The sequence below is a fragment of the Zea mays genome, chromosome 4, assembly GCF_902167145.1.
Source record: "Zea mays cultivar B73 chromosome 4, Zm-B73-REFERENCE-NAM-5.0, whole genome shotgun sequence".
Classification (NCBI taxonomy): Eukaryota; Viridiplantae; Streptophyta; class Magnoliopsida; order Poales; family Poaceae; genus Zea; species Zea mays.
Window position 1 is genome coordinate 61,108,651 of NC_050099.1, and position 27,818 is coordinate 61,136,468.

The 27,818-nt window shown below is 48.7% G+C and overlaps 1 protein-coding gene across 3 annotated transcripts in view; it reads right to left on the minus strand.

Annotated features, from left to right (window-relative positions):
• LOC103653301 (formin-like protein 6) overlaps positions 1-27,818 on the minus strand; it is a 48,347-nt gene that overhangs the window by 7,291 nt on the left and 13,238 nt on the right. For 2 of the 3 annotated variants that reach the window (XR_565390.4, XM_008680239.2), the window contains exons 7-15: positions 22,462-22,533; positions 21,891-21,989; positions 21,759-21,800; positions 21,516-21,596; positions 21,368-21,418; positions 21,208-21,289; positions 14,007-14,101; positions 6,306-6,377; positions 6,093-6,209 (exon numbers count right to left, since the gene is read on the minus strand). Coding sequence is in view for 1 of the 3 variants with exons in the window: in XM_008680239.2 (XP_008678461.1) it covers positions 6,093-6,209; positions 6,306-6,377; positions 14,007-14,101; positions 21,208-21,289; positions 21,368-21,418; positions 21,516-21,596; positions 21,759-21,800; positions 21,891-21,989; positions 22,462-22,533 (711 nt within the window). In the remaining 2 variants the exon portion in view is untranslated. Of the gene's footprint in view, positions 1-6,092; positions 6,235-6,305; positions 6,378-14,006; positions 14,102-21,207; positions 21,290-21,367; positions 21,419-21,515; positions 21,597-21,758; positions 21,801-21,890; positions 21,990-22,461; positions 22,534-27,818 lie in introns of all 3 variants that reach the window. The other variant, XR_004857748.1, reaches the window with a different exon arrangement.

The following is a 27,818-nucleotide window of genomic DNA, read 5'->3' on the forward strand; positions in this document are numbered from 1 at the left end:
TTCAATCCCTGCCAATGCTGAGAACAAAATAGTAATTTTACCATTCTCTTGAAACAATATCCAGCAATTCTTTGTTTTCTAGTCATACCACTGATACAGGTTGGTTTCCTAAACTGCATACTTATGTGCAAACAGTACTGTTAGTTTGTTTTCTGTGTAGTACTCATGTAATGGGCTTTGGCCCAGACCACGTACTATTCTCTTCGATTCGATATATATACAAATGTCTACCCTAATCAGCCTCCTCCCCTCCCCTAGCCGCCACCAACAGGAGCTCGACGCCGGCCATCCTCCGACCATGGACAGAGCTCCCTCTTCCTCCATCCCTTCTCCCTTTCCCTCTCCACCGTCTCCTGTACCTGGGTGGCTGTGGCTGCACCCACCGCCATGCCCCCTGCCTACGTGGAACCCCTCCTGGCCAGCGCATCTCCATGTGTGCCCACCCCTGTGCCCACTGCAACCGATTGTCTTCCCCGCCCAGGTGCGACTCCCTTCTGCGTGGCACAACCGCAACAGCTGCTCTTCCCTGCGTGGATCCCACTTCATCGGCGCTGGTGCTCCTGCTGCTCTTCCCCGTGCGGCTCCCCCTCCTCGCCGGAGCCGGTGAGCTAGCCTTCACCCTGGCCGCCATAGCCACAACCATGGCCGGCGATCAAACACCTACCTTTTCTAGCCGACCCCCATCCTCCTTCCTAGGTTGCATCTGGTTACCGCGACGGCTCTGACGGGCCCGCCCTCCCCTCCTACAAAGGTTGGGCTCATTCACCCTCCAAACAGTCAAAGCCGTTGTGGCTGCCGCGCGGGATCGTGAGTGCCTCGCTGCTTAGGCTAGGAGCAAGAGCGCACAGATGCCGACGCCCTCGTCAGGTAGCTCGCCGAGGCAGAGCATCATCTGCTCGACTCCTCCAACCTCGAGACCCTCCCAGCGCCTTATGTCGCCCCTCCTTCCGAGTACGAGGTCTCCATCACAAATCTCCATGCCCATGTGGTGGGTGTCTAGAACATCTGCTCCTTGGTTCCAGTCATCCTTGACCCGGCTTCCTCAACCTACGCCAACTAGCACGACCTCGTCCTCACCCTCCAACGCTACACCATGGTCGACCACGTCCTCACCGACTCCCTCATTATCCCTTCCTGACGAGGGATGGATAGTGTGGTCCTCTCATGGATCCTCAAGCCATCACTGTTGAGCTTTAGGACGTCGCGAGCGTGGGGGCACCGCTCGCCATGTTTGGGTTGCCATCGAGGAGCAGTTCCTTGACAACCGTGAGGCAAACGCTTTCTACCTCATTGTGGCCTTTCGAACATTCATACAGAGAGACCTCTCTGTCTCCGAGTACTGTTGTCTGTCAGATGAAGGGCAATGGTGACCACCATTTTCTGACCTCAAGGAGCTCGTCTCCAGCACGCTCGTCCTCAAGCTCCTTCACGGCCTCAACGAGCGCTACAATCACCTTCGGTCCTGGATCACTCTCTCGGTCCCATTCCCGTTCTTCCACAAGGTTCGCAACACATCCTCGACAAATTGACCAAGGGTTCGAACCCTCGCTCGGATACTGCTACCACTCCACCGACGTGGGCCAAGCCTCGTGGCTGCCCTTTTCTACTCCACCGTCGTGGGGGGCTCTTCATCACGCATGCCTGCCTGTCCCCGACCCTCTGCGTCCTCCCCAGCCGCCCGAGACTAGTGGGGACGCTATGGGGTGGTGGTCAGCGGCAGGTTTCAAGCGGTCGTGGTGATGGTGGACCGATGGCCGCTCCCTGGCCCTCCATCTACAACACATGGACCGGTCGCATCTCCATGTGGCTCGACCCAGCCCCAGGTGATCCTCCGCAGCGTCTAACTCCACCACATCCTGCTCACCTGACACTGCTTGAGTGCCTGGTCCTTGGTTACCCCTCGAGCATCTCCCCTCTACGCCGCCAACGCCTCAGCCACTGAATATGCCCCTGTTGCCCCACTCCACTACGTCCTGGACCCTATGGTCCGATGGGTGAGACTAGTAGTCTCTAGCCAGCTCCTTTAACACCATGGCTTTGAAACCTCCTGTTGTCACTTACTAGGTGGTTGATTCTAGTGCCTCCTACTCATTCCGAACGCTCGTATAGTCTCTTCTTCCCATCCACCTCTCCCCTCTAGTCCTTCCTCTATCATTATGGGCAAAGAGAACATCCTCCCGATCACCTCTGTTGGTGATTCAGCTCTCCCTAGGCCCTTTCAATGTTTTTGTCGCCCCAAATATCATTCACAATCTTCAATATGTGTATAAATTTACCACTAATAACTCCTATTCCATTGAGCTTTGATCATTTTGACTTGTTCGTGAAGGATCTCGCTACCTAGAGTCTTCTCGCCCGTTGAGATAGCTCTGGCCCTTGTACATGTTGCGGTTTCCTGCATTTACCTCTCCACCACCTGCTTCCGCTACATCATCATCTTCGCCCTCGCCACAGTCACACACCCTGACTACATCCACTACTTCCAACACTTGGCATTGGTGTCTCGGTCATCCCAGCCCTGCTATGTTGTCCAAGCTTTGTAGTAGTTATGTCATATCTTCTACTAGGAGCACCATTGAGCATCTTTGCGACGCTTGTCAGTTAGGTCATCATGTTCGACTTTCTTTCTCTAGCTCCTCTCAGGCTGTGCAGAATTTTGATGTCATACACTGATCTTTGAACCTCTCCTGTTACTAGTGTATCTGGTTACAAATATTGTCTGGTGACTTTGGATGACTGCTCATTACCCTGGACTTTTCCCTTGTGTTTGAAGTCTAACACTTTTGCGACTCTTCTCCACTTATTCGGTTGGGTTTCCACTCAGTTCGTTGCATCATTAAGGTTGTCCACTGTGACAATGGCCACGAGTTTTATAACTCCTCCCGGTCCTCCTCCCATGGAGTCTAGCTCTGGATGTCTTGTCCCTACACTTTCCCTCAGAATGGTAAGGCTGAGCGCATGATTTGCACCACTAACAATGTCATGTGTTGCTCTTTCAGGCTTCTGTTCATGCTTGCTACTAGGCTGAGAGCCTCCACACTGCTACCTACCTTATTAATCGTCTTCCTACTATGGCGACTCGTGTCCCCATTCCCCACTTTACTCTCTTTGGCACCACTCCCTCCTATGACCATCTTCGTATTTTTGGGTGTGGATGCTACCCCAACATTCATGTCACATCTCCTCATAAGCTTGCTCCTCATTTTGTTCGTTGTTTCTTCCTCGGGTACTCTCATGATCAAAAAGGGTACTGGTGCCTTGACCTCTACTCATCGTCTCCAGATCTCTCGTCACGTCACTTTCGATGAGATAGATTTCCCCTTCTCGCCTACCTCCTACCCACCACCATCTCTCTCCATGACTTGGATTTTCTCAATACTCCTGACTCTGTGGCGCTTCCTGGTTAGTCATTGTTTGTTCTTCCCCCTGCAGGCTCTCTCCCCTAGGTGCCCCGGATGCCTCATGTGCCCAGACTCCTCGGCTGCTCCTTTGCCACCTGCTCTGCCTCTAGGGAATGGCATCACCCTCGAAACCGATGGCCTCTTCCACTTTGTCGCTCATGTCTCTTGGGCTCTCTGGTGCCCTTGTCTGCGCCGACTGCTCGCCGCTATGACCAACCCATGCATGACTATCAGTGACGTGCCTTGGTGGATCCACTGCCCTGCTCCCGCACCGAGCCGACAATGTACTACCCCCTCTTCATTAGGATTCTCGCCACATCCACGTGATGGTGACTCAGCAGGTCGTTAGGGTCCTTCACCCTGTTTATCGCCTGGTCCTCTCCGCTACTGCCTCACTTTCGGTCTCTCCAGTTCTGACTTCTGTTTGTAGCGCCCTCGCTAATCCTCACTGGCATGGTGCTATGGAGGACGAGTATCAGGCCTCCTTTGCCAATGATACCTGGGATCTGGTGCTAGAGATGGCAATGGGTCGGGTTTAAATTAGGTGGAGCAAAAACCCGCCCACCATCTCACCCATGAAGTCTAACTAAACCCGCTCACGATCATACCCATAGGTGCAATTCCAAACCCGCACCCGAACCCGTCGGGTTTCGGGTCACCCGTGAGTTTTTACTCAGTGTGTACTTCTAAACAATAATTTAGCTATAAGTAATTAAGTACCAACAACAATTGAATTATATCTATAGATTTTAAGCCTTCTCATATTGAGCAGCAACAAAACATTTCATGAATCATTAGCCAAGTTACTTATTCAAAATAATTGCAGTTGTACCTTGACCATTTTTGCGCAAAATAAAGAATAAACTAAATTTCGGGTCCGGTGCGGGTCACCCGCGGGTTGAAATAGAAACATGCATCCACACCCGTGAAACTTCGTGTCGGGTGCAGGTTGCACCAACGGGTCAAAATCTTCACTTGTACCCGTGCTCGTCGAGATTCCGGTTTGCGAGTTAAATTGCCATCCTTATCTAGTGCCCCCCATCCCCTAGGTAGTAATGTGGTCACTAGCAAGTGGGTCTAAACACACAAGTGACGAGCAGATGGCTCTGTGGACCGATACAAAGCCTATCGGGTTCTCCGAGCTTTACTCAACATCCAAGTGTTGATTATGATAAGACATTCGGTCCAATCGTGAAGCCTGCTACCGTCCATAATGTACTCACTTTGAAACTCTCCCGCTCGTGGTCGATTCATCAACTAGATGTCAAGAATGCATTTCTTCATGAGACTCGGAGACTATCTACCACAGTCAACTTGCTGGCTTTGTGGGTCCTGCTCACCCCGACATGGTATGCAAGCTCAACAAGCCCTCTATGGTCTCAAGAAGGCTCCTCGCGCCTAGTACAACTGATTCGCCACGTACCTGCTCTCTCTTGGCTTTGTTAAGGCCAAGTCAGGCACATCTTTGTTCATCTACCGACGTGGCACTGACACTATGTACCTGATCCTCTATGTGTGATGTCATCGTGCTCACTGCCTCCTCTTCGGCTCTTCTGTCTCAAATAATCACCGTGCTTCAGCATGAGTTTGTCATGAAGGATTCAGGCCCTCTTTAGTATTTTCTAGGTATTGCCGTTAAGCCTCGCCCTAGGGGCCTCTTCCTCTAGCAGCAGTAGTACACTCTAGACATCCTCGAGCGGGCTGACATGGTCGACTGCACGCCCTATGTGACCTCTGTCGACACGAAGGCCAAGCTTTCTGGTGATGTCGCTCTGGCCAATGACCACACCGCCTACCGGAGCCTCATCGGTGCTCTGTAGTATCTCACCTTAATCAGGCCCGACATCGGCTACATCATTCAGCATGTCTACGTTTATATGCATGACCCCACGAGCCGCACTTTGGTGCGGTCAAGCGGATCCTTCGTTATCTTCGGGGCACTATCGACTATGGCCTTCTTCTTTGGCACACCACCAATGAGTTGCTCGTCTACACCGATGTTGATCGGGCCTGGTGCTCGAACACCCGCCGGTCGACCTCCGGCAATGCAGTGTTTCTTGGGGCCAACTTGATCCTTGGTGCTCCAAGCGTCAGCCTATGGTCTCCTGCTCCATTGCTAAAGCTGAGCATCGGGTTGTCACTAATGGGGTGGCTGAGGCGAGTTGGTTGCGTCAGCTTCTTCATAAGCTCCATAGCTCTCTCCCGGAGCACCTTGGTCTACTGCGAGAACAACGTTGTCTACCTCTTCGTCAACCATGTCCAGCAACAACGCACGAAGCACGTTGAGATCGACCTCAACTTCGTCCATGAGAGTGTTGCTGTTGAGGACGACCAGGTCCATCACATCCCTAGAAGCTCGCAGTTTGTCGACATCTTTGCCAATGATCTTCCCTCCTCACTGTTTTCAGAGTTTCGCTTCAGTCTCAAGTCTCAACATTTGCTCTAGCTAGAGTTTCGACAGCGGGAGGTGCTATATTATATAATTGCCTACCCTAATCAGGGTTAGAGTTTCCAAGCTATCTAACAAGTACTACAGTCATGTTCAGTTACGAGATTATAAAGATGCAGTAGTAGTAGCCACTGTTAAGGCCCCTATCATCTAGGTCCATATTGCTGCATACTATGGTTGTATATACACACAAAGACTATTGGAAATATTCTTCCTAAACCTTCAAGGTTAGTAACAGCAACCTTGCGGAAGATCTCTGACACAGGACCATCATTTTCAGATGTAGTAAGCTCTTGCTCAACTTTCTCGAGTCCTTTGTTGACAGCCTGCATTTCCTCTGCTAAAGACTTCAATTGTATCTGCATTATATCAGTTCTCCAAGAACTGAATCAGTAAATCACTTATGATTAATATTTGAAGTGGCCAAATGCCAAAAAACTACATTTAATTGACACCTTTGCTGCCAGCTCTAAGCTAGACAAGTCTTTCGGGAAATCTAGAAGTTCTGGAAGTTTCTCAGAAAGCACCTGCAAAAACATGACTAACAGATTAATACACGATTGAAACATATAAATTCTGATTATAAATTAGGGCGAGAACAGAACAAAACTTGTAAAGCCCTTTATCCCACAAAGGGATTGTTTAAGTGTGTTTAGCTAACAGCTCTAATTAAACATAGTCACACACAAATGAGATGAATAAAGCAGATAGAAACACGAAGGACATCAATGCAGCACATGTCTAGCTAAAAATGCACAATGAGTCAGGTGTGGAGTATCCTTGAGCATACCTATGTGGCATGTTCTCGAGCAAGAACATTCAACACAAGGATTGCACTTGCAACAAGTCGAAAAGGTAACATGTCAATTTCTGATGTCAACTTCTGAGTATATTGCAAAGATGAAGTCACTTGTAGATGAGATGGCATCTACCAAGAAGCCAATTGATGAAGAACTAGTCTCATACATCTTGGCGGGACTAAGTTCAACCTAGTGGTGTCCACCCTTTGTGCACGAGTTAAATCTGTTTCGCTTGGGGAGGCGCACTTGCAGCTTCTCTTTCGAAAGCAAGATGAATATGCTGCATGAACAGTCCCAGCTATCAGCAATACTGCACAACATGGATGTGATGCTCCTGGACTCCTGGTCAAGGACTTGATCAGGGGCATGGTGGCCGTTGCAGAGGCTTCCAAAACAACTCTAGAGGATGGGAACAACAGGACGGCGACCTGACAGACCTCAAGTTCCCTACCAGGATTGTGATAAGATAGGTCATTCGGCCCTGGACTACGGGTACAGATTGATTCGAGGAAGATTACTCCTAACTCCAAGAGTGCAACAGTAGCTACTCACAGCTATCGAATGGACATAAATTGGTACACCGACACTGCTGCCACAGATCACCTCACTGATGATCAAGACAAATTGACTACTCGCGAAACATACAATGGGATTGATCAGATCTTCACCGCCAGCGAGGCAGGTATGAACATTTACAATATTGGTCATGATGTTATTGATAACCCTATTAAACCCTTGCATCTTAACAATGTTCTCCATGTTCCAAAAGCTCAAAAAAAAATTGTGTTTGTCCATCGCTTTTCTTCTGATAATCAATTTTTTCTGATAATCAAGCCTCACTTGGATATTTTTCTGATCACTTTTTATTAACGATCTAAATACAAGAATTCTTGTTCGCGGTAGATGTGAAGATAACCTCTATCCAAACTCTTGGAGAAGGGCTTTAGACACCGTCAAGGTGATCCCTCGCAAATGGAATAGTCGTCTTGGTCATTCATCTCATCATATAGTTTAAAAGTTAGCCAATTTCGACAAAACCTATTGTTCTAATGAGTCAAATACTGAGTTAGTTTGTAATGCTTGTCAACAGGCAAAGAGTCATCAACTAACCTATTCTATATCTACTAGTGTCTACGCTCACTTACATCTGCTGTGTAGACGCCAACACCAAGCTTTTTCACTTGAAAGCAAATGCTCACAGAAGGAAAAACTACATCCACTGCTTACAGTCTCAGGGTGGCATGTTTTTCTCTTACCATGAGAAAGAGAAGGTGGCCGACGATTACTTCAGTGAGCACCTGGGCACTTCGGTCACTAGAACCATGACCATTGATTGGCAGGCGCTGCCGCGCTGGGATATGAAATGTGGGACCTCCAGCAGCTAGAATTGACATTCACTCATGACGAAATTCGGTGTACCGTCTTCTCCATGTGTTTGACAAGGCACCGGGTCTAGATGACTACACAGGTGCCTTTTTTAAGACATGTTGGGGCATCATCGGGAATGATTTGACAACCGCACTCAATTGTCTATACCAACTTAATTCCCAAGGATTCGAGTTGTTAAACTCAACTAATATTGTCCTGCTCCCAAAGAAAATCGAGGCTCTTAAGATCACATATTCCAGGCCTATCAGCCTTATTCATAGTATTGTTAAAATCCTCGCCAAGCTACTGGCCAACAGACTCGCCCCCCACCTAAATGCTATGGTTTCCAACTGCCATAGTGCCTTCATCATGAAAAGAAACATCCATGATAATTCCCTTTATGTGCAATCCACCATTAGGGAAATGCACAAGCATAAGTCGCATGCACTCTTCACGAAGCTCGCCATCCATAAGGCTTTTGACACAATCAACTAGAGCTACATCATTGAAGTCCTACGTGCTCTGAGCTTTGGTCAGCGGTGGCGCAAATGGGTGTCCCTCTTCCGCACGGCCACCTCCACAGTGCTCATAAACGGTCGGCCAGGTCCAAAACTTTACCATGCCAGGGGTGTGCGCCAGGGAGATCCCCTCTCGCCATTGCTATTCATCCTAGCTATGGACCCTCTTCAACGCATACTTGACCTAGCAACCGACCAAGGCACATTATCCTTGTTGCCCCGTGAGACGGCTAGATGGAGAACCTCGCTATACGCGGATGATGCGTCCATTTTTCTAAACCCAGTCAGGCAGTACATGCAAGCAGTCGTGGTGATTCTCCAGGCTTTTGGGCAATTCTCTGGCCTCCACATAAACCTGGAAAAAAGCTTTGTACACCCAATACGTTGTGAGGATGTCGATCTAGACCATGTCCTTGAGCCCTTCAATGGGGTCAAAGAACCTTCCCCTGCCGCTACCTTGGCATGCAACTTCATATACGCCCCTTAAAGAAAGTGCACGTTCAACCGCTCATCAAACGAATTGCTCAAAGACTTCCTTGTTGGAAAGGCAAGTGGCTAAATAGAGTCAACGGTCTCACTCTTGTCTCTACGGTCCTCTCTTCGATACCAACCTATCATCTGACAGTGTTCCCGCTCGCGGACTGGGCTCATAAGCGAATCGACAGAATCAGAAGATCCTTCCTTTGGAAATGGGAAGAAAACACTAATGGAGGTCACTGTTTAGTGAATTGGACAACGATCACAAGACCAAAGGACTTGTGCGGGTTAGGGATTCCGGAGCTTGATAAATTTGGTAGAGTGTTACGCCTTCGTTGGTTGTGGAAGGAATGGGTGGATGATACCAAACCATGGGTTGGCATGGATACCCCGACAGACAACACTGATCGAGCACTTTTCACTGCCTCAACAAAGGTTGTCATTGGAGATGGCCATAAATGTTGTTTCTGGCATGACGCATGGCTTGATGAAGAGGAGCACGCCACTTAGCACCTAGTCCCTTTGCGATGTCCGGGATGAAAAACGAATCAATCTACATGGAGCTCCGAGATAATCATTGGATCAATGCACTGCGAGGCCGAATCACCACTGCATCCCAAATACAGGAGTTCATCTCCCTTTGGAACGAGACCCATGACAGTCACCTTACACCTGGCATATGAGGGACTCCATTCTCTAGAGATGGATGACAGACGAAACATACTCCACTTGCTCAGCATACCGTATTCAGTTTAGAGGCTCCTTCGGGTCTTTTCGGTCCAGCCTAATCTAGAAAGCATATGCTGAAAACAAGTGCAAGGTTTTCGCATGGACAATGGCAAGGGAGAAAGTACTCACCACGAACGATTTACAAAGGGGCTGGCCTCACCAAGATCACTGCGCTCTATGTGATGGGCCACTAAAATAGGGATGGCAACGGGCACATTTTACCCGTGTGCCTGCAGGTAAAAACCCTATAGGGTGCGAGTTTGGGTGTGAGTTTGTACCCGTGGTTACGAGTGTGGGTTTGATTCTCAACCCGACGGGTTTTTTCTCGCGGGTATGAAAATATTATACCCATGCCCGCAAACCCGCGTACCCGCAATGGGATATATATATATATATATATATGTGTGTGTGTGTGTGTATGTAATTATATATGTGTGTATATATTCTATATATACATATTTGTATATGTATATTTATATGTGTCTAAAAATATATGTATATATAGATGATATATATAAATATATGTGTATAATTATGTGTCCGCGGGTATACTCGCGAGTCGCAGGTATTGGTAGCATATTGTATCCGTCACGAGTAACGGGTACGGGTGCAAGTTTAATATAAAACACGCGGATGCGGGTTTTGAAAACCCTCTACCCGCGGGTTTCAAACCTGTTGCATCCCTGACTAGAAACATGTATCCATTTGGCATTGCTTTGCCCTTTTACCAAATCAGTTTGGAGCCTCACCCTGGCTTGGGTGCATTTCGACGAAAATTTAATCATTCCGTCAGAGGAGCCTAGCAAGTTGATCCGGTGGTGGGAGGAATCCCAAGCCAAGATTCCAAAAAGTGAGAGAAGGTGATTCAATGGGGTAGTGATTTACACTATTTGGAACATCTAGAAAGAATGGAATAGAAGGATCTTCACCGACGCTTTTGAAACGGTAACACAAGTTGCCTCTAGAGCGAAAGAGGACATCGAGCAACAGATAAGAGCCTTAACCTGGGAAGTGTAGATTCTTAAGAGTTATTTTGGTTTTATTGCACCTTTGTGCTGCCTGACGCCCTGTTCTGAGGGAGGTTTTTTTAATTTAACCATGTACATAAACTCTTTCCCTATCTTAATTGAAAGGCAGAGATCCTGCCATTGCGCTTCAAAAAAACCTTTAGATATAATGTTTTATGATGTTTGGGGTCCTACTCCAGAGTATGTTGGTCGAAAAAATATTGTCACTTTTATAGACGATTTCAACAAGTTCACTTGGGTGTATTTGCTTAAATTCAAGACTGAAGTTTTTCAAAAATTCACCGAGTTCTGAAATTTGGTTGAACGTCTCTTTGACACTAAAATCATAGCAATGCAAACTGAATAGGGAGGCTAGTATCAAAGGTTAAACTCGTTCTTCACCAAAATAGGGAATGTATCATGCCCTCATGCACACCAGTCACCAGTACAACAGTTCAACTGAGAGAAAGCACAAACATATTATTGAGGTTGGCTTATCTCTTCTAGCTCACGCATCTATGCCGCTCAAATTCTAGGATAAAGCTTTTGCTACTATAACATATCTTATCAACTGCAGTTCCTCAAAACTCGATTACTCAACACCTCTAGAATGATTGCTTAAACAGGAGCTAAATGCATGAACGGGTCCTAAACTTGTCCAAGAATGCCACTTAGGTCCACGAACTTTGAAAATGTATTTCTAGGTCCTTGAACTTGTTAAGTGACACACCTCAGTGGTCGGTATGGTCCAGAAATGGACCTACGATGCACCGTTTTTACAAAGTTAGGGATGTGTGGTATATCACTTAACAAGTTCAAGGACCTAGAAATACACTTTCAAAGTTCGTGGACCTAAGTGACATCCCTTGACAAATTCAGGGGTCACGATGCATTTAACTCTTTAAACAATTCCTAGATTATTCCATTCTTAAGGTGTTTGAGTGTGCTTGCTAGCTTAATTTGCCATATAATACTCGCAAACTTGTTTTTAGGGCTATGTTGTCTTCCTTGGATACAACAATAAACATAAAGGTTGCAAGTGTCTAGAGGTATCCACTGGCCACATATACATTTCTCGTGATGTTGCTTTTGATGAAGAACTCTTTCCCTCCAGAGAACTTCATTCTAATGCTGGTGCGCTGCTGTGATTAGAAATCAATCTTTTGCCTTCCCAACTTACTCCATTCATCTACTTCTAAAATATGGTGAATTTTGATATACATTATCAATAAATATCTATTGTTAATGGTGAAATTCTGGATGATCTCATATTTGTATGAAGGATGACTCAAGGGAAAATGCTAATGATGAACAACGGGTCGAATCTGGTGATATTTCAACCACAATGATAGAATATGTGTTGCAGCAGGAACTTGTGTTGATTTTAGCTGATATACAGCAACAGTCTGATGTCCAGGAGCAAAATACAATAGAAGGCTAGCACACCACTTATAACCTATAAGCGTCGACCTAAGAGGCAGCCATCTCAAGCAGCACCTCCAGAGTCATTCCATACGCCAACAATAGTATCAGAACTAGAACCACCCACAGGTCACAGCACCGGTTTACACAGACCAAAGCCCCGTACAAGGCTGCAAGATGGCACACTGAAACGAATAAAGTATGGGCGTCTAACTTCTACTAGAGAACCTCAAGATATGTATGAGGCATTAGAAGATAGAAATTGGAAGTATGCTATGGATGCTATTTGAAGCACGAGCTAAAAACAAGATCTAGCATTTGGTTCCACCTAAAGGAACTAAAAATGTAATAGACTACAAATGGGTATACAAAATGAAATGAAAGGCTGACGGTACTCTAGACAGAGACAAGGCTAGACTAGTAGCAAAAGGTTTTAATCAGAGATATGGCATAGATTACGAGGATACTTTTAGTCGTGTGGTTAAAGAAGTTACTATCATAATCATCTCGTCTATTGATATGACTAGAGGATGGTCCTTGAGGTAGCTTGACATTATGCATCTTTATGCCATTCTCGAGTAATATGTTTACATGAAACAACCACCAGACTATAAGAACAAGATACAGCCACACTACATTTACAAGTTGGACAAAGCCATCTATGGCCTGCTTGGTACTCCAGGCTCAGTGAACAGCTACTAAAATTGGGTTTTCATTCATCTAAGGCTGATACTTCTTTGTTCATTTTTAAAGATGGAATTACTATGTTTTTTGTTGTTGGCATATGTGGATAATATTATTGTAGAAGCTCTTCATAGGATGTTGTTTCAGCCTTGCTCAAAAATCTGAGAACAGATTTTGCTTTCAAAGATCTTGGACCAATGCACTGTTTTATTTATTGAAGTACTTGGTCAGCAGTGGCATCCACCTCTCTCAAAGTAAATATGCTACTGCTATTCTCAAAAGAGTTGGTATGAACTGTAAAAACCCATTACTACACCTCTCTAAACTGAGTATCAACAGTGGAGAGTTGTTGAGTTAGAATAATCAACAAGATACAGAAGTATTGTTGGAGCTTTACAATATTTGACCTTGACTCAACCTGCTTTGAGCTATTCAGTTAAAACAAGGTATGCCAATTTTTGTATGCGCCAACCACTCAATATTGGACATCGGTGAAGAGGATAATGAAATATTTAAAATACACATTACAGCATGTGCTGCAGATTGTGAAATCTTCTTCCTTGCTTGTAAGTGCATTTTTTTATTCAGATTCATGCATAGACGCTCTACAGAAGGATTTGCAGTGTTTCCTGGTAGCAACCTTCTATCTTGGAGTGCTCGCAAATAGCCAATGGTTTCTAGGTCAAGCATTGCAACTGAGTATAATGCTCTAGGTAACAGGGCATTTTTACTCTTTCTACATTTTTCCCCAAACGCGCAGAAGAGCTGTGAATTATTATATTAAGAACAGAAGTTCCAAAATAGACTGTTACAAGGTATGTAGTTCCCAAAGTGCAGTGGAACACATGAAATGGAAAATTAAACTCAATAAATTGCAGAACCAGTAGGACAAGTGCAATTGAAAAATGATCCACGTAAACATCTTAAATTTGGGAAGTAGGCACTCTGAAACCAGATTAATTTATACTTAGCTACCAGTTTGTGCCTTCCACTAATAAAAATCTAACCATATAACTCTTGAACAGCATGTGAGATTGAAAATTCAGGTTTCGCACTTAGCCCAATTAGACAAATAACTCCGCTTAGCTTTTGTGCAGTAGAGCAGTGGATCCAAAAGTGAGAATTGTATAAAAATATGACTAGAGGGGTACCTTAGATAAATAGTGCATTAAAGTCATCTTATTGTTACGAGCACGGGTGTCACTAAGTTTAAGCAAGCTATCCAACCTGAAACCAACAGCAGAACCTACAAAAAACGAAAGGGACCATACTGCATTCATGAAGAACAAGAGAAAAAAATATAATTTGCAGATATGACACAAGAAAAAAAAGGTGTGGCAAATTAAATTAAGTAAATACAACTTGTCATCACAACAAATTCACCAGGCAATAACTAAACATATTGATCCCTTTAAAATAAAACAGACCATATGATGTTGCACCACCATTTATGAAGAAAATATTAATTACTAATTAGGCTTCACAGCAGGATGGCGAGGTACAGTTAGTAGCATGTATCAAGTCAGACTAAGCTTCATTTGATTAGTGTTCAGTCACCACACAAAGTAAAATTGTTGTCACTTAGCATCAATAAGACCAATATTCCTTTTTAAATGAAAATATAATGATGCTTACTAATGGCTAGTTATCAATAATCATTGTTCTATGGGTTATGAGCATTAAGATAACTCACTAGCCAATTATCACATACCCTCAAGGAGAAAAATAATACTTCACAAAATATCTTGAAAATACAATTAATGGAATTTTACTTCTACATAATGATAACTCAAATATCATGCATCAGTCTTCACTGAAATAACACATAAGGGCTTGTTCAGTTAGGGGGATTAAATCCCTTCCTATACAAATATATAGGAGGGGATTTAATCCTCTCCAATCCCCCTCAATTCACCTCTAACCGAACAAGCCCTAAGACCAACTCCAGCAATGGGGACTCCGTATCCGTATTTTTGCCCGCCGCTCCAGCAGCCATGTACGCCCTGAGTGATGTGTTGTTTCCAGCAACGCTCCGCTTTTGGCTCCATATCCTTGCAGTCGGACGTGACAGGTACCGTGAGCGCCACGGCCAGAAGAGACGACGCTCTGTTTCTGGAACGTGGCGGTTGCAGTGAGGAGATGAGGGAGAACACGGTGCAATAGGGAGCGTCGACCATGGCCTCCTTTTTTTGCGTTCGGATACGGTTATTGCTGGAAGCGTGAACAGTAGGAATGGGCATGCATTTTACGGATGCGGAGCGGGTTACGGCGACTGCTGGAGTTGGTCTTAGGTGGATGTACCCCAGAAATGGTGGCGTCAAGCCTTGCAGCAGGTTGCTAAACAACATCTCAAGGGGCTCAAAATTGGTTATTTCAGTAGTATGGTGGACATGGAAACATAGGAATGGTTGCACCTTTAAGGGCACATCAACTAATGTCAATAGAAACAAGCAGTATGGTGTATGGTGTAAGCCAAAGATCCAAGTAGCATATGGTCATAAATATGTTTCTTGGTTGATAGAGCTTGAAGAAGCTGAATTATATTCCTTGCTGAAGTCCAGAGGACAGGATTACATGTATAGTGCCAGTTCGGCAGAGCTCCATGGACTGAAAATATAAATCTTGATCTGGTATTCACCGTGGAGCAGCTCCACTAGTAGAGCTAGAGGTTTTTGGTACAGCTTCACCTCCCTCTCTTCACTGCCAACCTAAACCCATGTGTCAGGTGAAAAATGGAAAAAAAAATCCACGCGCTCTTCTTCCCCATGAGCTCATGCGCAGGATGGAGGTCAGTGCGGCGCGCGCAGCGCTGACCCTCAGCCGCATTCGACGCTCGGTCGTGAGAAAGAAGAACAAACGAACAAGTGGCATGATGGGTAATTTTCTCCAACTCTACCAAATTTAGATTTGGTGGAGCACCCCTTGAGGTGTTTCACCAAATCTAGGGGCAGGTCCATTGTTTTGATGGAGCAGATCCACGGTGGGGCTGCTGGCTCCAAAAGCGTTTGGCTAAAAAAATGAATCTGGATCTGTTTTCGTGAATCTGGAGCTAGTGGAACTCTCTCAAACATGGCCATAGGGAGGAGGCACAGAAGGCAACGAGCCTGTGCTGCCATCCACTACCCAAACCCAAGGGACCTACCAAACATAGGAAGATCCATGCTGAATATAGCTCATGCTACCCCCCCCCCCCGCCCGGCAGTCAGATCGTCAGCCACTGCGCATGTTCAGACTGATCCTGAATTCGATGAAGATTGAGGATGGGAGGCTCTTGGTGAAGATGTTTGCATACTGTGATGTCGTCAGCACATGCAGGGCACGAAGATCACCGGCAGCAACCCGTTCTCTGAAGAAGTGAAGATCAATCTCGATGTGCTTGGTGCGTTGATGCTGGACGGGGTTGGAAGACATGTAAACAGCACTGATGTTGCCGCAATACACTAGAGTAGCACGACGGAGAGGGGCATGGAGTTCCAAGAGGAGCTGGCGCAACCACACACCTCGATACTCAGCTTCAGCACTAGACCTCGAGACGGTGTTCTGACGCTTGGAAGACTAGGAAATCAGGTTGCCACCAAGGAACGCAGCATAGCCCGAGGTGGACCTGCGCGTATCTGGGCAGCCAGCCCAATCAGCATCAGTGTAAACCACCAAATCAGTCGTTGTGGATGGTCATAGCAGAAAGTCAAGATCAAGAGTGTCGTGAATATATCGAAGAATCCTCTTCAGGGCAGCAAGGTGTGAATGTCAGCATGCATGTGAAGACAAACTTGCTGAATAGCATAGGCAATATCAGGTCGGGTGAATGTCAGCCATTGTAGGGCACCAGCAAGACTGCGGAAGTCTGAAGCGTCGGTCACTAGCTCACCATCTGCAGAGGCAACCTTCGGGTTGATGTCAACCGGTGTCAGACAAGGCTTGCAATCTGACATCCCTGTGCGATCAAGAAGCTCAATCATGTACTGCTTCTGAGAGAAAAGACCATCTCCTGAGGGCTGAACATGCATACCAAGGAAGTGATACAGAACACCGAGATCCTTCATGGCGAACTCCTGCTGCAGGGCCGAGATAGTCCGGCATAGGAGGGCAGACGAGGAAGCGATGAGGATGATGTCATCGACATATAGCAGCAAATAGGCAGTGTCAGAACAACGCTGGAAGACAAAAAGTGAAGTGTCCGACTTGGCTTCAACAAACCCAATGGAGAGCAAGTATGTGGCAACCCGACTGAACCATGCATAAGGAGCCTGCTTCAACCCATAGAGTGACTTGTTCAATCGGCAAACAAAATCAAGATGTGTGGGGTCTTCAAATCCGGACAGCTGAGCATAGTATACTGTCTCCGACAGAGTGCCATGCAGAAAAGCATTCTTCACATTAAGCTGGTGCACGGGCCAGTGCCAGAGAGAGAACTGTGTGAACTGTAGCTGGCTTCACCACAGGACTGAATGTCTCTGAGAAATCCACACCTAGGCGTTAGGTAAAACCTGAAGAACCCAGCGTGCCTTGTACCGCTTCAGTGTCTCGTCTGCATGAAATTTGTGCTTGAAGACCCATTTGCCTGTCACCACATTGGCATGAGGTGGTCGAGGTACGTGGTCCCAAGTATGATTCTCGAGAAGGGCAGCATGCTCCTCCTCCATGGCGGTGCGCCAACTCGGGTCACCGAGGCCACCACGATAGGTCTTGGGCACCGGGGAGAGGTGTGCAGCATGGAACAGTGCTGGAATGCGAAAGCGACGCTTGGCTCGTGTCGCCATCGGGTGCAAGTTGGTTACTGGCTGGACAGCAACCGCACCCTTGGGTAGCAACAGTGGAGGGGATGACGGTGGTGCTGATGTTGGAGATGGTTCGGTCGCCACGCGTTCCCGGCGCGTGTATACATTGGTGATGACACGCGTTGAGGCCTGGAGAGGCGGGAATCCCGGCGGAGGACTTCGCGTGCAGGTGCCTGGCGACAAAGCAGCAGGTGATGATGACGTTGTCACGCATGGCATGGAAGAGGACGTCGGCGAGGCGGCGCATGGCGTGAAGGTCGTCAAGTCTGTGCATGGCGTGGAGGAGGTCAGACAGCGTCGTCCTGGTGGGATGTACAGCGCGGGTGTCGACACAAGAGGCGGCACCGTGGTGTCTGCTGACACTCCAAGATCCCCGGGAAGAGTTCCTGTAGGAAAAAGCTTATGTTGTGGTCCAATAGGATCAAGCACAGTGTGAGGAGTACCAAGAAACTCAAAAACCGCAGGGAGCGTGGTCCATCATGATCAGCAAAGGGAAATGTAGTTTCATCAAAGATGACATGCCTGGAAATGATGGTGTGATTGGAGGAGAGATCAAAGCAACAGAATGCTTTGTGTTGGTTGGCAAAATGTTGATCAGCTCGGTCGCGGTGGAGAGGGCCGCGACCTAATAGGAAGGAGGCATGGACGCCTGGAACAGTAGAGAACGAACAACATTATTGATGGACCGAATGATGCATTCAGCTTTACCGTTCTGGGGCGAGGTGTAGGGGCAAGACATGCGAAGATGGATGCCCTGCTGTGGAGAAAGGTGCGAGTGCTAGAGTTATCAAACTCGCGGCCATTGTCGCACTGGAAGGCCTTCACAGAGGCGTCGACCTGTGTAGAGGCGTAGGCAATGAAGGCCGCGAGAGTGTTGAAAGTGTCAGATTTAACACGAAGAGGAAAAGTCCACAAATAATGTGTGCAATCATCAAGAATGACCAAACAATATTTATAACCAGATACACTGACGACTGGAGATGTCCATAGGTCACAATGTATAAGATCAAACTTATTAGACGCACGAGAGGTAGACGCGTGAAAGGGTAAGCGAACCTGGCACCCTAACTGACAAGCATGGCATAAATCTGAGGAATCCTATAAGTGAAGGGGCACAGTGGACGCGAGCTTCGACAAAGTTTCATGACCAGGATGACCGAGACGGCGATGCCATAAGGGTGAGGTGGACTTGGCGACCAAGGACTGAGCTAGATGGAGGTGCAAGGGGTACAAAGCCCCGGAGCTATTGCACCTGACGATCACGTTCCGAGTTTGCAGATCCTTCACAGAACAACCAGCAGGGTCAAACTCAACAGAGCAATTGTTGTCGATAGTAAATTGGCAAACGGAAATAATATTTTTAATAATCTGTGGAGACACGAGAATATTATGAAGAAATAAAGAGTGAGGTAGTGCAGTGGAACCGATGACAACTATGGGAAGAAGGGAACCATTACTGACAACAATAGATGAAGGAGTAGGATACCACGGGGAAAAGATATGTGAAAGATTGCTCGAAGAAGTCATGTGGGAAGTAGCACCTGAGTCGAAGTACCACTCGAAGTTCAGGGGCTATTGCATTGCCTCCATGCTGAAAGCAGAGGCCAGCGAATGGGTGTCCCAGGAGGGCAGGTCGACCATGGGGTGATAGAACCCCAGTGCAGCCCACAGGCCGACCCCCTCAGTTGGTGTTGGAGGAGCAGATGTCGATGAAAGTATGCTGCTGAGAACGAGGTGGAGCCAAGGGAGGACGCGGGTCAGGCCACATGTGGATGGTCCCTGTCCATAGATTGTAGACAGAGGGCCAGAGAACAGCTGGTGGCGCCGCAGTTTTGGCACTGAACTGCGGTTGCGCATTGTCCTGCTGTTGCTGCCCGCCGCTAGGGCGGTGCTACTACTGCTATTGTAGTCCACCACTATTGCCGCCGCCACACTTGGTGCGACGTTTGGTGTTCCCGTTGGTAGCCCCCCCCCCCCCCCCGAAGTTGAATCCGGATCGCTGTGGGGACTGCTGTGAGGGTTTGGTGGTGGCGACGAGAGCACCGACAGGAGGAGGCGGGCTCCTGGTTCGTCATGGTGAGCTCCTATAGAGTGAGATCCTTGTGGACGTCGAGGAAGGAGGGGAAGGGTCGAGCACGACGAAGGAGGGCGCCGACGTCGTTAAGACCGCGGATCACGTTGAGGACGAGAGTGCGGTCGGAGACGATTTCCTCGAGGGCGTTGAGGTCATCAGCCATCTTCTTGAGGCGACGACAGTACTCGGCGATGGGAAGGTCGCCCTGGACGAAGTTGCGGAACCGTGTCACAAGCTGGATGGCACGTATCTCCCGATTCCTAAGGAACTGGGACTCGACAGCAAGCCAGGTGTCACGAGTAGTGCCACCCTGGGACTCGACAGCAAGCCAGGTGTCACAAGCTGAATTTGAGACTTGATGCAGTCCATCCGATCCCAATTCGGGGAGGGGACCGGAGTGTCAAGATGGACGTGAGCCTGGAGAGAGAACTTGCCGAGGGTCAGTAAAAACTGTCGCGCTAACGGTTGAAACTATCAGAGTCGATGTCGAGGACGATAGGGACGAGGCTCCAGATGTTGTTGACGGCAATGGCCTGGGCGTGGAGGCTGAGGAGGGCGGCTGCCTCCTGCAGCAGCATGTCACCATGGAGATCCGCTAGCGCAGGTGTAGAGGAGACGCCTTCATCGGACGAAGAAGTGAGGGCAGCGGCAGCGGCCTTAGCGGCGGCCCGCTCCCGATCTGCACGCGCGAGGGCGGCGTCGCGGGCGCTGGCGGCGGCGCAGGCTTCTTCCTCTGCGGTGGCTAGGCGAGCAAGGCCGTGGCATAGGCTTGTTGCCTTTCCAGAGCAGCGGCGCTGGCCGCTTCCAGGGCCCGGCGAGCGACAGCGTCATGACGGAACGTCGGTGATGGTGGTCGAGGCAAGCTGGTGGATGAGGATGGTGGCGACAGCTGCCTTCTCCTTGGCGGGTTCGCCCTTGGGCAATGTCGGCGTGGAGCCAGACATGGTGCTGCACGGTGAAGAACCGGCGCGCTAGAGGGAGGGAAGCGAAATCCGAGGTGGAACCCGTATCTCTGATACCATGTGAGACAGTGGACTAGGGGAATTGGTGAATGATTATTGAGAGCAAGGCTCAGGTACATATAGGCAAGGATGCTCACTGGAATAAGAAACAGTCCAATCAGGGAGATCCTTGCCTAATACAATCAACTAACCATACAGGGAGGAGGCGCACAAGGCAAAGCATGTGCTGCCATCTACTACCAAACAGGGAGGAGGCGCACAAGGCAACAAGCCTGTGCTGCCATCCACTACCCAAACCCAAGGGACCTACCAAACATACGAAGATCCATGCCTAATATAGCTCATGCTAACAATGTACACTTCTCCTGCTTTCGAAAAAAATGTCATGGATATGGTTGCAAGACAAATCTTTTTTTACTTGATGTGTCTAGAATCTAAATGGCAGAGACATGATGGTGCATCAGATGCCACCTTGCATTCTAAAAGGAATTGTGTTTATGGAACTCCTTAAGAAGTATCAATTCACAATTTTGCTTACCTCTAGCAGTGCCTTGGTTCAATGCATTTCCGAGAGAAAGAATTGTCTGCATAATCCTTTTCAACTTGACTGAACCTCGTATCTATAAACATTATAACAAATACATGAAATTAATATCTGTATGTTAATATTAATTTTCAATCAATATAAAGTGCCTAACCTCTTCTGCTGAAGAATTAACAATGTTCAGGTTCCGCTTAAGGTCAGAAACCTGAAAATAATTAGAAAAGGGACAAAATATTAGTATTACAAGGGCAAAGCAAAACAGTACATTTCATGATTGCAAGAAAAGAAACCAATTGCCAAACCTGGGAACGGAATTGAATCTTAAATGAGAAAACTCTCAGCTTAGATTCTACACGTGGTAATTTCATAAGCTCCATAAAGAACTGCAGCACAAAGATGTACATCAGAATCTAACACATTTTTCATAAGTTCAGTTTTCATGGAACACTGACTTCAATGGAAGCCATCCCACAAAAGGGCATGTATATACATAAGTTCTAACTTCAGATGTAAAGCAGTAAAATAAACTAAAGAAAACAAGTTACCTGCTCACATTCTCCAAGAACTTGCTTGTCTCCTTTGTAACCCTGGTAATCATATCCCAAACATTCTTGGTTTCAACATATAATAATGTTTTAGAATTAACACCAGACTAGAACCTGAGTGACCTTGGTTACCTTTAGAAGTTCAATTTCATCTTTAGTTGGAGTGAACTTAATAAGGTTCTCCACCTGGTCAGCATCCAGAACAGTATCATCCAGAGCCAGAATTGCACTCTGTGCTCCAAAAAAAGGTAAAAGATCAAGAAAAACAAAGAAAAGGAGAAAAAGAGTGTTACTAACAAAGGTATTAAGTGATTCTGTGAATAAAGGAACAAGAGTGTTAAGTTAGAATAATCAACAAGAGTGTACTTCTTAATTCCTTCTAGATTACTTCCACTGGATGCCAATGACATACCACACAACACATTAGCTGTTCCCACTAACTTTGCCATGTTAAATAAAAACTGTTTATGACCGTTATTATACTCCCCAACAATTATAGCCAGCTACGATATGCATGTTTCAGTATGTTACACCAATTTTTTGAGCGAAAAATGCAGCAGGGGAGGTCCCCACTTTGAACTTTTATCAACAAAAAAACACCAACAAGGCAACAACACTGTACCAAAGGAGGCACAGAAGGAATATGTTACACCAATAGTAAATTAACATAGTAAGAAAATAGTTGTGGAAGATAGAACCTTACCATTAGGTCAGGCAGTGGCATTTTGACTTTGGTAAGCATGATTCCACAATTGTTAGCCCGGCGAAGATCAATCTGCGACAGAGAAAAAAAAACAAGAGAAGAAGTTAGCATGAACAAAGAGGCGTAAAGATTAAATAGTAGCTACAAATGCCTACGATGGCATGCCAACCAACCAAGATGAAACAAGTAGACGAGAAAAGAAAAACATGAGAGCAAAACAGCCACACAATAAACTGTTAACTAGTATCTTATGTAACGACTATGTGAATCTGATACCAGCACTTTCAAGAGTTGAACAGATCAGATGTTGAAATACTAGATTTTAGGAGATGGCAGGAAAAAGGGACTTCAAAAGGTGGCATATACAAGAGAATTGTCCTTGGAATTGGATACCTATACACCTAGTCACCTAGGGATGAAACTGGATTGAATAGAAACGAATATTATTGATCCTGTAATCTATCACATATCCCACATTCTATCCCAAAAAAAATTTCAGATCTCACAGCCAGATATTAGGATTCAGATATGGACTATCCATTTAAGGTTTTGATCCTTTCGGGATGGATGGATATCAGGAAACATGCGTCCCGTTTTCATCCCTATATACACCAGAAACAACATCATTGTATAATGTAATACTGGAAGCAGGAGTAATCAGTATGAACTCTAATGTATGTGACCAGGACAATAGAAACAAGGGGAATGGTTATTGTTGGATATCAGGAAACATGCGTCACACGATCGAAGCGAGGGCTCAAGCCGCGGAGGAGGTTGAGCACGAGGCACTCGTCGGTGATGGGGGCCCCGAGGGTGCGAAGAGTGTCCGCCATCGTCTTCATCTGACGGCAGTACTCATCCACAGAGAGATCGCCCTGAGTAAGCTGACGGAAGGCGGTCTCGAGGTACAGAATCCGAGTCTGGCGGTGGCCGAGGAACTGAGCCTCAAGAGCACCCCAGATCCGGTGAGCAGTGGCGTCCGGTACGCGAACAATGTCCTGAAGTTCGGCCGTGAGGGTGCCATGAATCCAGGAGAGCACCACCTCGTCCATCAGAAGCCAATCCTCTGACGGGTCAGGGACCACTGAGAGGACGTGGTCGGCGAGGGCGTACCGGCGAAGGGTCTGCAAGACCTGATCGCGCCACCGGGGGTACTGAGTGGAGTCCGGCGCAAGGACGTCGGTGACGGTTGCCCGGATGCTGGTGAGGGCCGCCGCCTGAGCATGAAGAGAAGCGCGAAGAGTTGAGGCCGGGGCGGGCTCGAAGGTGTCGGCGCTGTGGCGAGCGGATGTGGGGGAGCCATCCGACACGCCCTTGCCAGCGAGACGGCGGTAGGTCTCGGTGTACTGGCGCTCAATGGCGTCGACAACCGCCTGCTCCTGCTCAAGAGCACGAGCGGCGTCCTGGGCCCGCTGGCGAGCAGCCGTAACGGCCGCCCGGGTGGCAGCGAGAATAGCAGCGTCGTCCGAAGGAGTGCGCAGGTAGGAGATGATGGCGGACGACTGACTGTAGACAGTGGTCGGCAGGGGGCAGCCACGAACGGGGGCCCCGCCAATCGTGGGGACATGTGGAAAACCCGGCGCCAGCAGTTGGGAGCGAAGTAGGGCGGCATCCGGTAGGTAGAACGCAGGAGCAGGCGGAGACCCGTCGTGGCCAGGGGCTGCCGCGAGGGTGGCAGATAAAGTTGGCGCGGGCGGAGGTGGCTCGACAGTGGGGAGAAGCGTAGCGGTGAGCACAAAGGTGTGCCCCGGCGGCGTTCCGACAGCAGCGAAGGAACGCGCAGGGCCGGAGACAGTGGGAAAGTGGGCCGCAGAGGGCGCGGCGACGGCCGGGGGCGCGCTGGCCGCAGAGGGAAAGTCCGCCAGTTACGTGGCGGTGCCCAGCGGGGCTCCAGCCGCGGAAGAGAGGGTCGCCGGAGGAGGGAGAGTGCCCGGCGGCGCGCCAATCGCGGGGGAGAGGGCCGCCGCGGGCGCAGCGAGTCCCGGCGGCACGCCGGCCGCGGGGGAGAGGGCCGCCGCGGGTGCTGCTAAGCCTGACGGCGCGCCGGTTGGGGGGAGACGCCCGCCAGGGGCGCGACGAGGGCCGCCCTGTAGGAGAGAGGAAGGGGAAGGGGAGAGAATGGGTCGCCGGAGAAGGGAGGGGGCGGCGGCAGCGGCTGAAGGGGAGGGGTGGGGGCGGCGGCTGCTGGAGAGAGGGAGGGAGAACCTAGAGCTCTGGTACCATGTTGGATTGAATGAACAATGCAGTACAAACCCTAACCCTAACAGATAAGGACCCCTAGTGGGCTGTGGGCTAGGCCCATGTACACAAATAGCTAACAGTTATGTCCTACCATAGGACATACAAGAAAAAAGATGGAGTCTAATGTGTATTAAGGATGAAACGAACACATCTTTGTAAAGAAGGATGAGATCAGACATAGATAATGAAACGCACCTCTCCTGCGTTTTCGAGAAAAAAGATCAGACATAGATAGCGAGAGTATTTTGACAAATTTCAATAGAGAGAATGGGGACACAACCATTCAATCGGATGACTCTTTTGATGACAACAATAGGCGCGTTGTGCATAGAATCCAAGAATCTAAGGTTAGAAAGGCATTGAAAAGTATGAAAGGGGTAAGGTAAGGAGCCCTAATGGTATCTCAATTGGGGAATAGAGATGTCTCAAGGACATAGTTATAGTATGGCTAACCAAGTTGTTCAACCAAATGTTAAGGTTGAACAAGATGCCTAACGAGTGAAGAAGTATATGTAAGTAGAGGGACTCTAACTCTCATCAAGAGGATGACACTATGAGTTGGGGCAATTTTTCTGTTTATTTCCTCAAACACTACACAATGTCATACCCTTAGAGGGGTTGGGGACACATATTTATAGCCCTAGGGGCTGCACTATACTGCACTACACACTACACTACACGCTGCAGCACACAGGTGCTGTCCTTTAGATGCTAAAGTGCAGTCAAAACTGTTGTGCTGCTACTGCTGTCCTCTGCTGTGCTGCTACTGCTGTCCTGCGCAGTCAAAAGACTGCTGCTGCATGCTGTCCTGCTGCAACTTTGTTGTCCTGCAGCAGTCAAAAGACTGCTGCATGTTGTCTTGCTGCAACTGCTGTTGTCCTGCAGCAGTCAAAACTGCAACTGCTACTGACCACATGACTTATTCCATCATTCTCCCCCTAAGTCTTGTGCGTCGTCTTGTGAGAAAGTTGAGCCATCCCAGACCTGGAACAAAGCTCAAGGAACTTGATCCTCCCAAGGGGTTTGGTGAGCAAGTCAGCAAGCTAATCCTTGGTGTTGATGTAGCGCGCATGGATGCTCCCTTCTGTCAAACAGTCACGGATGAAGTGGTATCTCACCCGGATGTGCTTGCTCTGTTCATGGAACACGGGGTTCTTGGCCAATGCCAAGGCGGATTGGCTGTCCACCCGAAGTTCAACTGCTCCAACGTCTCTCCCGAGGAGATCACTGAGTAGGCGAGCAAGCCAGAGCGCCTGAGTTGAAGCGGTGGAGGCCGCTATGTACTCAGCCTCGCAGCTGGACATGGCCACCACCTGCTGCTTGACCGACTGCCAGCTGATGGGGCACTTGCCGAGGAAGAAGAGGATCCCGCTTGTGCTCTTGCTGGTGTCGATGTCGCCGGCGTGGTCGCTATCGCTGTACCCGACAAGGTGTGCCTCCCCATGGCACCTCGGGTAGTAGAGACCGTGGTCGAGAGTCCCCGCAACATAGCGGATGATCCTCTTCACAGCCTGCTCATGCTCCGTCGTCGGTCGCTGCAGAAACCGACTAACGTAGCCGACGGAGTATGCCAAGTCAGGCCGTGTGTGGACGAGGTAGCGAAGGCTCCCCACAAGGCGCCGGTACTGTGTAGCGTCCACCTCCTCCGTCGTGCTGTCGCGACTCAGCTTCAGCCTCTCCTCCATCGGAGTGAGAGCTGGGTTGCAGTCGGTGAGCCCAGCCAGCTCAACAATACGCTTGGCGTAGGCGGTCTGGCGAAGTGTGATCCCGGAGTCCCCCTGGTGCACCTCAATCCCCAGGTAGAAGGAGAGGTGCCCCAGATCACTCATTTGGAAGGTGGCCTTCATCTCTTTCTTGAACGCTGCCACCTCTGCATCCTTGGCGCCAGTGATCACCAAGTCGTCGACGTAGACACCCACCAGCAGGGCATTTTCTCCATTGCCCCGCCGATAGATGGCCGCCTTGTGCGGGCTTGGCATGAAGCCCATCCTCTTGAGCGTGGAATCCAGCTTGGCATTCCACGCCCTTGGTGCCTGTCGCAAGCCGTAGAGGGCCTTGCGCAGGCGCAACACCTTGCCTTCCTTGCCAGGGATCGCAAAACCTGGCGGCTGGTGTACGTAGACCTCCTCCTTTAAGTCGCCGTTAAGAAACGCCGACTTGACGTCCATGTGATGAACGTGCCAGCCCTGCTGGGCTGACAGCGCAAGGAGTCGCACGGATTCCATCCGTGCCACGGGGGCGAAAGCATCGTCGAAGTCGATCCCCTCCTGCTGTAGGAAACCGCGTGCCACCAAGCGAGCCTTGTGCTTGACAATGGCGCCGGCTTCATCCCTCTTCAGTTTGAACACCCATTTAAGGGTGATCGTGCGATGACCATGAGGAAGATCAGCGAGCTCCCAGGTGCGGTTCGTCTCAACCGTGTCCATCTCCGACTGCATCGCGGCACGCCAAGCCGCATGTTTCTCGGCCTCCGCGAAAGACCGAGGCTCACCATCGTCGCATGCAAGATGCAACTCTCCTGCCAGAATACGAGATGCAGGGCCTGGCACCGACGGGTCGATAAGAAGGCCCTCCACCCTTCGATACCGCAACGGCTCGCCGTCGTAGCACGCGTCGACGTGCTCCTCGTCGCGGGACAGAGGGGTCACGAGCTCCACTGGGTCGTGCTCAACACGAGCTGGTGTCGGAGAGGACGTTCCCGGAGAGGGTACCGTCGGTGCTGGAGTACGTGGTGGCGAAGAGCTCGCTGTAGCCGGAGTCGTGGCTGGAGTGCGTGGTGGTGAAGAGCTCGTTGTAGCAGGAGCTGGAGAATGTGGTGCTGGAGTCGGTGGAGACTTGGGGGCTGGGGTAGACCTGCTCGGAGAAGAGTTGCCTACTCCCCCAGCTCCCTCAAAGTGGACGTACTCGATGGTGAAGTCGTACGTCGGAGTCGTGTCGTCGTCCACCGCCTTGTCCCACGCCCATCCTCGCCCTTCGTCGAACACTACGTCGCGTGCCGTGCGCACACGCTGTGTTCTTGGGTCAAGGATGCGGTAGGCCTCCGAGCCCTCCGTGTAGCCAATGAACACCCCCGGGGTGCTCCTATCGTCGAGCTTGCTGATGTGGCCAAGCTCCTT